The sequence below is a fragment of the Mya arenaria genome, chromosome 3 (assembly GCF_026914265.1).
Source record: "Mya arenaria isolate MELC-2E11 chromosome 3, ASM2691426v1".
NCBI lineage: Eukaryota > Metazoa > Mollusca > Bivalvia > Myida > Myidae > Mya > Mya arenaria.
Window position 1 is genome coordinate 62,067,171 of NC_069124.1, and position 16,023 is coordinate 62,083,193.

At 35.4% G+C, this 16,023-nt stretch overlaps 1 protein-coding gene across 1 annotated transcript in view; it reads right to left on the reverse strand.

Annotated features, from left to right (window-relative positions):
* The window catches only part of LOC128226178 (RNA polymerase II elongation factor ELL-like), a 52,203-nt gene that overhangs the window by 33,018 nt on the left and 3,162 nt on the right, over positions 1-16,023 (reverse strand). The window contains exon 2 of the mRNA XM_052936070.1: positions 4,817-4,915. Within this exon, the coding sequence (XP_052792030.1) occupies positions 4,817-4,915 (99 nt within the window). The remainder of the gene's footprint in view (positions 1-4,816; positions 4,916-16,023) is intronic.

A 16,023-nucleotide genomic window follows, 5' to 3' on the forward strand; every position in this document is an offset into this window, starting at 1 on the left:
ATAGTTTGCAGATAAGGTCATGGACGCATCATTCTGCAATTTTGATGTTGTGTGGTCATCTCTTTTTCAGTTGATGAACAAAAACTGCCATGGCATTAAAGGCAATGTACAGGAACGTTTCAATGCTCCTTCCATGGAGGAAGCCGTCTGATCCAGCACCTCCTGGAGGCTTGGCACAAACACAAGCCCATAAAAGTGAGTGCAGAGATAAGCCTGATCATCCACTTACATCTCCTGTAGACATTCTAATAAACCATTCACAGCCTTCATAAACACATTACCAGCACTTGATAAGGCTGGTTATATATTCCCTACCTCTTGTCTCCTGGCCAGAATCCTTATTTAAAGGAACTTACTGGTACTTTTTAAACTTATAAATGAAAACAAAAACGAACCATTGGATGTAACGTTGACATTATGAACGAGCTTGCAGACCACTTGTTATCAACAAGGACTGTTTCTGGTAAAAGTAATGCCAAGGACCCTTGGTGCTGAGCTTGATAAACTGACAATGAAAATTACTCATACTTCTGATGATATGATGCAGGTCAATAGCCACTGAGCTACAGACTGGTAATTACAGACAGGTATTAGTTTACCCATGCCTAATATATGCCATGGACAACATTGACTTGCATTTTGCTACATACTAATGAAAGGTTAGTGTCAATAAAGAATGTTGAAATTGCCCAGAAAGATACCCCAGTGACTATTGTGACATTATCTTCCTGCAATCATAAATCTGTTGATATGGAACTTTAATACTGTTGTATTGAGGAGGACCATGTTGTGGTTTGTTAGAGTTGACCCAGTTCCACAAGAGTGCCAGATCATTGTGAGCAGGTGTCAATGTCTGGCTTAGATAGGGTAGAGGTTTACTACTTGTAGACTGGAACAAAATAACACCCAAAAAACAAGTACTCCACCAAAAATCATGTCAGTACATCAATACCAGTCTGCCAACAACCTCTCAGGAAAACATGCCAAAGAAATTACAGTGTTGTAAGACATACAAGTGGTATTTATTTGAACCGTAGAGGGAGAAGTGGTAGGTTCTTCAACTTAGAAACCTCGATGTCAAAACAATGACTAGAATGTGACAACTGATTGATCTTACATGACTTTTCCATTTTCACCATTGACTTAGTCAAAAACCATACCACAGTGATGACAGAAAATGTTAGAAATAGCACTTGCTTTCTAGTCAACATTTTAACCTTCTTCAACTCTGACATGTTTGGCAACAAGAGGTATTGCAAATTTACAATATAGCAGTATGATTTAAGATGGGTTCCAAAAACTTCCATGAACAACAGGTGGAAGTCCCAGTCTAGAACACAGACTGGGATGGAGGCATTGCCTGGAACCACCAGACCAGCATTTATCTGATAAGCCTATAGATAACAACATCATCTCATTCACTGCCATACAACATCACTACTGCTGTTCCACAAATAAATTACAAGGTTATAAGTTAGATTTTTGGTGGAACCTTCAATTTGTTTTTCTTTCACTGTTGATAAATATGTTCCTTAATTATGATTTTAATGGGAATAAGTACGAAAAGAGGGCAATTAGGACTTCAAACATCTGCTCACAATTCACTTTTGAATTGATATATAATGCAACCTGTTCATATGATTTACAATTTTCAATACAATTTACTCCTAGATTCGCCACAGAAAATACATAATAATTACATAAACATTGTAACTGATACAAATCTGGTTTTCAAAGGTAAAAATGTGCAGTGCCAAAAGCAGCAAACAAAAAAGGTTTTATCAATGAAATTCTTGGCTTCTATATTGGAACCGTTGCAATATCTCACCTGTATCGAAAATATCATTTTATTGTGCTCCAAATGGAATAGCTCTTGAAATTAAACCAAAGTTTATCGACAATAATATCAAAAAAATGTGCCTACGTCTAAGTTCGGAAATTTAAACCAATTCGAGAAAAATATTATTTGGTAATTTCAATTGCGTTCTGACCGACTAAAGTGGTGTTGATAACTTTTGATTGCTGTCATATTCCATGGATCAAAGGACTGTTTAAATAACGCTGTCTCAGATTTTTATGTCACTTTCAAGTATCTATTTTCCAAGAATCAATAGGCACAGCGACTGGGAGATATAGCAGGTCTTAGTTTTATGCAGATTGGTAAGGCATTTGCATGCTTTGGTACCCTCATATATTTTTTTAAACTCTTACACAAGACGCTAAGCATTTAAAGAAATATGGGATGAAAAAAATCCCTTCTTGTAAATCTTCTCAATATTTTAATAATATAATAGTATGTGAACATTGCTGTGCAATTTTAAAGGACAAAAATGTGAACTTTATCAAATTGCACTCAAACAGGACTGTGATGAATTATTTATACATAGATGTAGCATGGAACAAAGAAGGTTTAACCCTCAGGCCATGACTTAAACTGACAAATTGCATTTTACTCGACATTTTACACCACTTTTCTAGAAATTGAATTATTGATTTATTCTTAAGAAGTCCTGTGTGGATAGAACTAGCATTTTGAGGTTTTGAAGCATTGAATAGTAGCGATGTTAACTCAGCCCCAAATCGACAATTGCCTTCAAAACAAATTAAGTTTCCCTGAACATCAAAAGATCGCAAGAAATTGATGTATAAAAGTATCACATGCAAAACTGCTGAATTTGAACAGCAAGACTGTGCTGACACTGAAATTTCAAGGTTTATTGGTGTGCCAATATTTGGTTGACCACCAACAACAAGCAAAACTTTGAATGCCAATGCGTTTGAAAGGTTGGGTGTAACTATTTCAATGTATTAGTTCTGTTGGTATAACTAAGTGACCTCACAGTAATATCATGTGATAGTACAGGCAAACTTTGCTTTATCAAACTCTGTTATCCCCTTTTTCTGGGTATATCAAACCTTATTTGAATGTTATTTTAGTTTGACATGTTTTGCATTTCGGTTATATCGAATGGTTGTATCTCAAAGTATTTGCAGATGTTACAACGACTTAATATTACAATTTTTGAATGTATATCGATGCCAGTCACACATTGTCACCTGAGCCAGGCTTTCAGATCTTTTGATTGATGAAATTGATCTACATGCTAGTTAAAGCTTTGACCAATCATGGCAGAGCAAACGACATGAGGTCTTTTGCTTCAAAACCTTAAAATGCTAAGTTCATTTGCAAGCAGAAGTATTATATATGGAATTATATTTCATCTTTAGAACCGTAACCAAGCTAAGTGGTGAAAGCTTTGAATGTGTAATTAAACATCCAAAAGCAAAAAAAACAAACTTGAATAACAAGTTAATTCAGTAATTCTTACTGCATTAATACCGGGTACTCTTTGGTAAAGACTGCTCAGGTGACATGTAGCTAGTAAAAGACCAAGCGCCTCAGAATGTTCTTTAGTAAGAACAATCACGCCCCAAAGTGATTTCATGGCTGTTTGTAACTGATATTAATCTATTGCAAAGGAGCATTTATTGGAATTAGGTGTTCAGCTTTGATGAGTATGGTGCCAAGGGGGCTGTGTTCAATATAGAAAGATCAATGGAGAGCCAATAACTTTCCCATCCATCACAGTTGTAAAGATTTAGTCTACAGTTTTAAACAAGGCTGCCTGGAGGACCAAAACTATAATATGGAACAGACTGCCATTCCTCTGATTTTCCACACTATTGGATGAAAACAGAAACATTCCTAGTCACATTTGGCATGGAATATTTCAGATTTGTTTGCTTTTACCTCTCATCAGATACCTTCCAGGAAATATTGCATGCTTTCCACGACCATGACACCTCAGCTGTATTTTGAATGGGAAGGACAAGGTTGTTGATTGTGAATGCCATGTCTGTCAAGTTTCTATTTATGGTTTTGAGCCTGACGTCCTGAGGAGGCCCTACCATTAGGCAGGAAACTTGAACTTCATGAATAAACTTAAATGAAATTTCAGCTGGAGCAAATTTACCGTAAATCCAAAAGTCAATTTCAAATAACTTTCTATTGTAGCATGTAATTACCGGAGAAATGTTGTTTAAATTAAGGTGGATTCTCAAGTTTAAAATGACATAATACTTTTCTAAATGACATAATAATTCTGTAATATATGAGAAAATGAGCGCTGTAGATTTCACATCAATTCAATCTCATTATCTTGCCTTGTTAAGTTTTCAATCCACATACAGAATTGGTCAGACAACCATAAAGGTTTAAATTTAAAGGGGGTTTTGGCAGAAAGTAGAAGCCACCTGACACCAGGATTTATGTTTATAGCTGCACTCTCACAGATAGACCGTTTTGACTACTTTTTTATTTTATGTCTTGGAATGAGCCAGTTTCTGTGTAAACAACTAACAACCAGTGATATAAGACTGATGACAAAAAATCACAGATTTTCATATTTCCGTTCGAAGATTAATGTTTTATTGCTACAAGCGTTAATAACGCTTTGAGAAAAATGAATAAAACATCCATTTTTGAACATAAATATGAAAACCTGTGATCTGGTTTTTGCCAGCAGTCTTATATGTATCACTGGTTTCCATGCATATTTGCAAAACATGGCTCGTTCCAATAATTGTTTTTAAAAGGTGTCAAAACATTCAATCTGTGAGAGTGCAGCTTTAAATAGATTGCAGATACCTTGGAAGCTGAAAGTTCAACTTAGGAAAACAAAATCATGAATACTTTATCAAGCCTACAAATATCAGACCATAGTAACTTTTGTGCACTTAAGGACCATAAAGGCAATTACTATTTTATCACTGTTCGAGAGCATGCCAAAATATTATTTCTGGTGTTCATACTTACATTTTTATGTTGAGCAATGTATCTGTGGTAATATGTACTAGGATATTTGGAGCGCTTTGACACTCTGGAATGACGAAGTAGATATATATCTGGCAAAATCTGAAAATAGAAATAGAAAGGAACATGATTTTAATGATTATGGCACAATCATATATACATGGTCATGATTATAGCCCAATTTTTAACACTGCGCAAAACAACATACAAGATATAAGTAAGAAAGCCACAAGAAGTTACCAATGCTGGGTCTTTTCTCCAAGTTAACTTATTAAAGCCATACCCAATGTTACGGAATATAACAATTACAGACTTGGCCAAAGCAATCAGCAAAACCTGAATGCTATGACAATTTCTAGTCTTTTCCCCCCATCAACTTGTTTCAAGTATAAAATACAAAATAAAGGAGAAGCACTACATGTAATCAATCAAAGTTGATAAATTTGATGAAATTCAGTTTCTGAAAGTAATTAATTCCTGGTCATGGCCTTCTGACCTGAGCCTGAATAAAACTAAACCAAGTGGTTTATTATTCTAATTCTTAAAACAAAAACAAAGAACCATCGATGGAAGTGATATCAGACTGTAATGGCAGAAACATTCTTAATCTACTGGTCTGAATGCTTATAACTAGTATCATGAACAAATATGGTTATGTAGATGTGTTTGTGGATCACTTGAAACGACCAGTACATTTACACAATTGATCGCTTGAAATGACCAGTACATTACAATAGATCACTAAGTGGCACAACTTGTGTCCATACTGTCTGTTAGTATTGATCACCTGTATAGAAAGTGGCATCACAAGCTGACTATAACTGACCTGAAATCCTCCAAATGGAAGACCCAGGCTAGACATTTCCAAATCCTGACCACACATAACATATTAATAATCAATGAAGGACTTAACAGGATGGACTTTTGAATTCTTTATCATGTTCACTAGTAAAAAAAGCCATGCACATTTATTAAGTAATAATAAAATCCATGTTTTGCTGTAGTATTTAATTAATTAAATGGTGTAACTTAGAGAATTGGCACCTCGACATTAGCACTCAGCTGAATTGAACAATTCTGACAAATAGCAATAAATCAGAACCTACCATACAATTAAGTAGCTGCCATGATGAAGCAACAGAAACATGAAACATAATGCCTGCAGCTCTTACAGACATTTAAAAACATGGGTTTAACAGTAGGTATATCCCTTAACATCATAAAAAATCCATTTTAAGAGTCTATCTTGTTATACTTTAGTTTCTGAACTTCATTGAAGTTTGAAAAGAAATAAAAAACAAATTAAAACATGGGGGTAATGCCTTAACAAGAGGGCCATGATGGCCCTAAAACGCTCACCTAAGCAAAGGGCCACAACTCTGTGATAAAGCATTAATAAAAATGTTGCAATTTAATAAAATCTTTACTTATGACCATGCCTTGTTTTATATTTGTAAAAGGTCACACAATGAAGCTACCTGTAAAGTTTCATTGAATTTGGCCTGGTAGTTTCAGAGATTTTTTTAAAGCAAAACAGTAAGTCGGCCATTTTTGTTGTTGTTGTTGAACAATCTCAATGCCTTATTGTATTTTTGTAGAGGGTCATCCAAGGAAGCTTCCTGTAAAGTTTCAGTGAATTTGGCCAGGTAGTTTCAGAGATGTCTTTTAAAGCAAAACAGGAAGTTGGCCGGATTGTTGTTGTTGTTGGTCAATCGCGACCACTTGTTGCATTTTTGTAGAGGGACACCCAAGGAAGCTTCCAGTGAAGTTTAATTGAATTTTGACAGGTTGTTTCAGAGGAGATGTTTTTTAAGCAATTGTTGACGGACTGACGGATCGATGACAGACAAAGACCGTTCACCTTGAGCACTTCATGATCAGAAGTGGTGAGCTAAAAAGAGAGTTCTAGGGCAATTTACACCAATTCAAAAGTGCAAACTCATTGCTACATGCCAAATCAAAGCATGGTTATACCATCTCACACCAGTTTACTACATGTCATATTTATAAGTTTTGAAGCTAAATGGTTTGTGATTTCAAAAACATGCTGAAAATGCTGGATCTACTTTTTGGGGGTTTACATTCTCACCGCATTGTTTGTACTCCTACGCAGGATGTGGTCCCTATATTGAATACACAGTGGTATGTTCAAGATTTTTTTTTTTAATTTTCTTAAAAGAAAGGTTATTTTTTTCTTACCTAAAGTTTATTACACAAGTGGGACTTTCTACCTATGCAATTAAATTGGTCTTAAGAATATATGGGGAATTTATTTAGTAGTCTGTGACCTCTAGAGAAAAGCCACAAGCAGCTACTTGTGTGTGAGCTAGAGCTAGCACTAGCAGACAGGTGGCTCCCACAGAGAACATCCACCCCTGACCTCTGGCCAGCCAATCTATTTAGGAAGCTAGAAATTATTTTATCACTTCACTCCTCATTTTCCCTCAATCTGCAGATAAAACACATCATGTTTATCATCAAATATTTACAAAGGGAATATGCTCCTATACATTCTGGCAGCAGACACTATGTTTGTTTCTGTAACACATAATTAACTGACCCAAATGTTAGACAAAAGTAAGAATCTTGGCAATGGTTGAAAATAGAAAACTGCAAAAACGCACCAACTATCCTTTGAAACTAAATATTTCGTTTCATTTTCACATCCAATGACCAGACTACAATTTGCCAAAAAAAATACTAAAGCTAGTTTCATGACGACTGGCTACAAATCTGAATTGATAATACCAAATAAAACTTATGCAGTTGCAAATAAATTAATCAGTATTCATTTTTCAGACCTATACCACGTTAGATTAAACTGTCTCCCTCCATTTAGGTTATTACCAGAATTATTGCAAAAGTTCCTAGAAATTGCTCTAAGAAGACTGACCCTTGATTAAAACATTATATAAAATATGAGTATTTCAGATCAAAAACCTCACAGACAAATTGCTAATATTCGGCTGTCAAAGATGGAGAAAGATCCAGCCAATTCAGCAGTTTTAGGAACTATAATCAATAATTTTGCCTAATCTTGGCTCGACAGAACACACTAAATTGTCATGTAGGGCCAATGGTAATACGCACTGGCTTTAAGAGTAAGATGTTTTGTTACACAATCTAGTTAAAGACGCAATTCAGGCTTTCCTGGATCAGGACAATAAGATTGTCTCCTTGTACAAACACTTATAATCATTTGTGGAATTGGACATTTCAGGAATGGAGGAATAAATCTTACGGAGATATCGGGTCAATTATTCCAGATACTGGTCAGCTAATGATTAACCCTTTCAGGGGCTGCCGCCAAACCACATGCATTAATTGTCCTTTGCAGTATCTACAAATTGTGATTTGGAGAAACATTTAATTTGACACTTTTAGCGCCATATAAGTGTTAAAAATCCCATAGCCTGCCCTTGGAAACTGCTGATGTTCCAGTATAACATAACAGTATGTACATGTAGTTTTAATCATATATTTTGTGAAAGAGTTTTCTACAAATGAATATGACAGGTTTTGGATGTTATAACATTTTACAAAGTTGTGATTATTGTTCAGGAAAGACCACTAATGTCCCAGGTTCAATTCTAGCCTGAGCAGTCCATTTAAATACCTGAATCTCAACTAGAACTAGACGAAACACAACAAACATTGTTCCATAAATTTCAGTGCTTGACTTTGGTATCAGACAAATTCTTGCCAAATATCAAACCCAAGAATAATGTACAATTAATTGTTGGCAGCTGTCAACAACCCTGACAGGGCCTGATACAGGCGTACAAGACGGAGTGGAATGAAGGCCCTGCAAGAGGCAAGCCCGGTCACTGCCCCATCCACAGACCACCTCTCAACGTCAGCTGCCCATTAAACAAATACACAACCCACAAAACTACATCATAAAACACTGAAAAATACATTTTCTCTTCCCCCAAACTGAGCAGGTACTGGTATTCTGATAACAACTTGAATCAATTCCAACCATAATGAATTTATTGCTAGTATAGATTGCATGTTCCAATATTATTGGAAAGAATCATCATTTTGACTTCATGAAAATATTTAATAAAGCTTTATGATGGCTTTCCTGGAGTGATTGCAGGTAGAGGTATGGTAAAAATTGATTTCAAGTCAGGTCGGTATCAAATAAAAAGTAAATGCATACTATTTAAATGTTTTCTTGTTTCTGTCTAAAATACCTGTAGACTTTCAAATAATATAAAGACTGCAGCTGCATTGCTCATGTGTATTACCTGTACATACACAGTGACCCAGATACACATGAAGTGAAATGGCTTGTCTGCCAATCTTTTACTACATCCTTACCAACCCAACCCCATCTCCAACAAACACAAACCTGTACCAATGAAAGAGGTGTGGCCATCTTATGGAACACTGGAGCACTGACCTTAAACATTCCTGGCATGGTAAAGTGCTGTAAGAGCCACAGTCCAGGGTGGGGTTACCCATCCTTGAGAGCACCTCCCAGGGAGAAGATATATGCCCTGGCAGATTGACAACACTGATCATTTACAAAATTGCTTTATCAATGCAAACTGTGCTACAAAGTGTGTTTTTTAGAATCTGTGAAGAGGCTTAAACCATAAAATGCCGTCTGACATTGGCAACTGTGTTAAAACTCCTAAACCTTCTAGCAAATGGTGGGAGTGTAAAACTCTGTCAGATTAGATTAAGTATTCATAAATATTTTAACACTTCCATGGTTTTTTGTTGTTGTACATCTGATCTAGTGTAGCATTGACATAAATATTGGTTCCTTGGGAAGCAATGCCTAATGGAGTCCTACAATGGCAATTAATGTGTGTGACAATCTGTAATACTCAACAGTTGCAAGTGAGACCAATTAATAAAGAACAAGTGGGATGAACTCAATCTCAACTATAACAAATAAAACAACTGAACAGATGCCAACTTGGTAAACAGGAGTTATATATTAAATGGATTAAAGTTGGTCTGAATCTTGACACATACATTACATCTCTCATTGCTGTTATTCACCCAAAATGAAAGAAAAATTACCGCAATAACCTTTGCTTTATAGTGTGTAAAATCAATAGTATTTTACCTTTCCTTTATCTTTGAATAACCATCAATTCTAAAATTGTTTCTATGGAAACAGGAAGGTAAAACAGATTTTCATTGTCCTATCAGATAGATTATCTAAGTGGAAGGGTTTTATTTTGCTGCTCCATTCCAGCATATCCATCTCCTTCCTCCTGAAACTCTTCAAAGACTTCATCACTGCAGGACATGTTAAACACATCAGCAATGTTCTTCCAACATTGAGAGATCACAAGGTGGTTTATTCATCAAGTAATGCACCTGACTGGGTTCTAGGCTTTCCATTATTATAAGACATACAATATCTATCTCACAAATCATGTTCAAGGAAAAAACACAGAACAACAGACACTTTTATAAGTTTTACCGCTAAGAGGAGCCATATTCTTTACACACAAACAAGACAGTCGAAAATCACTGACAGTGAACTTGATTGGACAGGTAAATGGATAGGAGTGTATAATGTCAAAACAATAGTTCAATATCCATTAGGTGTGTGTACAAATGGTTAAGAAACTAACTGAATAAGAGCTGGTTTAGAAACCAACCCAATAAGAGCTACTGGAAGGGACCAACATCAGCGAATCTGCCATACAAATGGCCAACCTCAAAATGATAAAACTTGGCAAGGAATAACCACATGAAGACCATTTCTGACAATCTCCCTGAACTGAATCAGCTGTATCACAGCTAGGGGCAGCAGTGGTAGATGTAAGTGTTCCAGGTGCAACTGCAATCATTTGTTAAAGCAATTACATTGATTGCCTCACCTGCTTACATTACATAGTTCTAATACAGGGACTCACATTTATAATGGAACCACATCACACCTACCCATGCATCATTTCACATTGCTTCTCTCCAGTCATTGTGGAAACTAAATGTTCCACATTGGCAGTAAACACCATTTAACCTCACTTATAAATGTAGAACTTGTTTCATCGAATATTTTTATAACAATTAATGCCGGTTCATATATACAGAAGTACATTAAATTTGTAGACAATATAGAAAATTAATACCAGTTCAAGAGTGGACTCTTTTTGAAAGAAAAAAAAGATATCCGAATTTGTTTTCTAAACAGTAAACTTCAGCTCATTTTAAGTTAAACACATAAAAAATTTAGCTATAATTGTAATGTAGCTTTGTTTTCTTTGTAACGGTTGTGTCAAAGGTTTACAAAGGGGGTCATATTCTAGTTGGCAGTAGTGTTTCTCAGATCATTAGATGTTTTCTGAGCATAAAGTGAAACTTCTCAGTTTCTAGTTTTCTGTTTAATATTTGAATATCTCACACAATGAATACCGGTAGTAAATTTTAAGCTTTCTGTTGCGTTTAAATAATAATGTTCAGCAGAATATTCTAGGAGTCCTTTTAAACCATGCCTTAATTGTACCTTGACAATCCCTGATATATCTGACCTACCTTTTTTTACACAACATTGTTAGAAAATATGACCAAAGCGTAACATCTTCTGAACAAATAATACATCACAACAAAGGTTTTTAATGTTTGACAGAAGAACTTCAACCTTGTTGTGAGATTCAGTTTCAACTGTTTATTCTATTTTAAGTAACAGTGACCTCAGTGGTCGAAATTAGCACATTTAGCCCGCAAGCCCTGCACTGGTAAAATGTCTTTCGGGCTTGCTCAAATTCTGAATTTTATATAGCAGGGCTTGTTACAAAATTTGATGCCAAGCATTAGTATAAGCATTCGGGCTTGTTCATCCAAAAGTCTAATTTCGATGACTGTGACCTTGACCTTAAAGACCCTAAATGCAATCCACAGAAGTCCTCCATAAACCTTTCCTTCATACCCAGTTTTGTTGCAATATGTCAACCTTAACTAATAAAGTTATTCAGTATCAACCATTTTTTTTTTTACTTTTTTGTAACAGCAACCATGACAAAATGTGCCTTGAAACTTTAACCAGGGGGGTTAAGTCAATCAGGGGAGATAATTTGTACTAAGAATCATATGTAGTTATGAAACTTAATTGTGTGCTGAACAACTTTGTGAAGTGTTAAGTAAATTAAATGCAGGGTATTAGTTAGAGTTATAAGAGAAAAGGCCAACTAGCTCTAAAACTTTAACCAGAGGCCGCCACAGACACCGAGGCTGACAACAGGGTGAGAAGTATAGTCTCCTTATTCTTGTTATAGTTGAACTAAAATCCTGATAGAATTCCAACAGGCAATTGCTATTTTGTTTCCTTGACTTTCTCAGATCTTCTCCTGTCCAAGATCTACTCATGTCCTCCTACTCTGTTCAAGATCTCTAGTCTGAGAACTAACAATCACTTACTGAAAGATAAAGTACAAAATCTCTTGAAGATAAAGTTGACTACTTTTAATGCTCGATTTTCAAAGTGCAAAGCTTGCTCACTTTGTACCGGTAATGTTCAAAGGTTTTAAATGTTGCTTTGATTGCTTCAACTTAAAGTCAGCTATTAAGAGATCTGTATGACAAATACCCACTTATACTATTTCGAAGACATCAATCATTCCAAACATCATATGCCATTAACAATCCACCTATTATTGTCAAGGTGCATCTTAAACAGGCTACTCTCTCAAGATTTTTAGCCTACCAGCATATATCTATTTTAACAAAGACTCTAGTATGACAACAATGTCAAATATTTGGACAATAAATAACGAGTTTTCAAATTTGAAGGTAGAGTTCTTAAATCAAACAAATAAAACAAATTTCATTATTTACTCAAACAATTAACAGATGTATCAGATTATAGCATGTATTTGGAGACGTGTAAATCTGGGTGGGCCTGAGGTTGACAAATGAGCCCGGAGATGGGCGGCCAAGGCACAGGGAGATGGGTTGGCCAAGCACGGCTAGTGCAGAACCCGGGGTACCATAATGGGCTCATGTCAAAAACTGATCCAGAAAATACGACTAGAAAACAGGCAATGTATGAAACTGTCAAAGAACTTAAATTTTTAAATAACTTCTTACATTTAACGTAAATGTTATGAAGCCGTATATATAAAAGTAATACACTTTATGAACATTTCATGTTATTGTTAGACATTAGACTGATTTAAAACAATGAAACAGGATGCAAGACAGATGTTGCAGGTAGCAAAAATAATGAACTGTCTTGAAAGATTAGTTATATTTCTTTTCTTCCATTATTTGTTTCCAATTTCCACTGACTTAGGTACTTGGTAAATTGCTAATTGCAACAGATGTAAAACCATTTTACGAATTATTTCTCAATTTATGTCAATAACATAACTAAGCAACCATTATGTTCAACCAAAAAACTGCAGAAAAGGCAACACCAAAATAGTAAGTGAAATGAGCTATCACTTGTTAAAGCACTTTCTGTATTACATAATTAGTCTGTTTGTTATGAATGGGAATTTGATCTAGAGAAAATTACGATACCTGAGAAAGCATAACTAGAATTACAAGTTGAAATAAGGCCCACATTTGCTACAAACTTGAATTTCATTGAAATTCTTGAATGTTTTACATATCTTTTAATAATCTCATTACAACCTGACAGGTAAATTAAGGAAAATTATAATTCAATTACAAAAATAAATATATTACATATAAAAAGGTATGAAAGGTTTTAATTAAAGAGTCCCCAGTGGTATTTACAGTGGTCTCCAATGACAAGCAATTGAACTAGTCACTGTCAACCTCAATATTTAATGTGACATTTCCTTCATTTATATCAGATATTACCAATGTACCATTTATATCATTAATATTTCATCAAGATTGGATCGTTGGGAGTGTGATACAGAAAAAATATCTTGAATTACGTTTACACGAAATCTAATAGCAATAAAACATAATTTTATATTGCTATGACAAAGACTTAATTTTAGCCAGTTCTGGGTTCTATGCATATAGTTTCTAGCTGCTTTTTGAGAAAAACATCTCACTTTCAACATAAGACATTGAACGTAATTAAATTTCACCACAAACTAATTGACCAAGAAAAGGAAAAGATTGTGAAAAGTATCATTTTCAATGTTTTTCACAAAGTGTGGGGCATGAAATTCAAAGTACAAAAGATTTCAGCACACAGGTTCAAAGTATAAGCAATTAACAAGATATTGTTTCTTAATACCTTTGAAGTTGAACATGTCAGATTTAATCTGTTGAAATATGAAGCTTCTCTGTATCAGATAAAGAAAATAATGAACACCCTTCTGGTTCTATTGAAATCCTCAATGCAAAGGCAAATGAGCCATTTTCTTTAGTTTACAAAGCAATTAAAACAAGGAAGACAAGAGAAATAAAAAAAATAGTTCGAACAGTCTGATTTAACTTATTAATACTAATTAACATACACACATGTACACCTCATATCATAATCAAATGACATTATAACTGAATGAAAAAGCTTCCTTTTGGCATAAAGAGATCCCCTAGAGTACCAACAGTCAATTTGCCAAGTTACATAACATGGGCAATAGTCTATAATCTGTAATAATGGCAAAGATAAGCAGATAATGGTGACCATATGATAGCCTGAACAAACAGAAGCTTGATGTGGAGACCAGATACCAATCTCCTACACACCTATGTACATAAGATGTCAGAGATAGCCACAGGTCAGCCTTCTAGAAGCCACAGGCCAGGCCGCTGATTGACATGGAGCACACTGACCACCAGTTCATGTACATGGAATGACCTGGCGAGGGCCATGTATTTTCTAGACTTAGAAAGGTTGTTTGTGCATGAACAAAGGACTCATTGAGTGGAAGCAGCTCAGTTTTACAGATTAGTAAGAATCATTAAATGCATATTGGGTGAGGGAATAGGTATTTGCCTCTCATCAAAGAGGTTATGGGCTCAATCCTCAATTAATTTGAATTACCTAAAATGCATTTACTAACAGACCAATACTATCACATGTTAGTAAACTGCTTTCTGGAACTATAAACACCTTAGCTGCTGGGTAAAACCAAACAAAGACACTGTTTTCAAAGAGAAGCCCCAGTAAAATGTCACACACTGTATAGATTATCAAGCCACATCTGGTATGGACAGTTATATTGCCAGGGGACAGGACAGTCTCCTTCTCCAGTGTACAGGGCAGGACAGGACATATGGCCTCCTCATTACAACATCACTTGTCATTCGTCTCCTGAATACACTTACATATTGGTGAATGCTGTGATAATGTCCTTTCAAATAGTAATAGACCAATCTAAATGATATATTTATCATGAAAATAGGCTTAGCTGTCTTCGTAAGTTGGGAGAATAGTTGTCTATTGTATGAGAACATTTCACACTAAGTATACCATATTTTTTCCAGCGGAAATTATCCCAAGAGACAAAAATAGCATAAAATGTTTCTGACACACGGAGCCAGTAACAAAACATTGTGTCCAGAATGTACCTAATCAAGCCTGCCTCTATCTTTGTATTGATTATATCCAAGTATCCCTCTATATCCAGGATTTGTTCATCTCCCCGTCCACACCAGGCATAAAACCATAATTGTCTTGGAAAAAGCTTGCAGAAGCTGTTTAATTTATCAAGTACTTATCTTATCCAGAAAGTTTTATAACAGGTCTGTGAAATAAGGCGACACAACACTTAATTACAGCACACATCCATCACAAGGTTGTCACAAACTGTTCACAGGGTTGCCACAAATCGCTTGTAGCCTTTTATAGGGTTACAACAAATCGCTCATAGGGTTGCCACATATCCATCAGACGGTTGCCACAAGTTGCTCACAGGGTTGCTTCAAATCGCTCATAGGTTGCCACAAATCACTCATAGGGTTACGATAAATCACTCACAGGGTTGCCACAAATTACTCACAGGGTCGCCACACATTGATAAAAAGGTTGCCACAAATAGCGCACAAGGTTGCCTGCCACACAGTGATCAAAAGGTTGCCACAAATCACTCACAGGGTTGTGCCAAACAATTTATTTAGTTTGATTTGATTGGAAACATGCATAACCCTATGACACTAGATAACTTTCAGTGCAAAAACAATCACACGTAAAATGCATTTTTCTGTAGGATACCAGAGTCAATATTATAGATATTAGTATCAATAAATTTATAAGATATAATTATTTTAGGTACAATGTAGTTAAGATGTATACATTTATGAAAACAGAT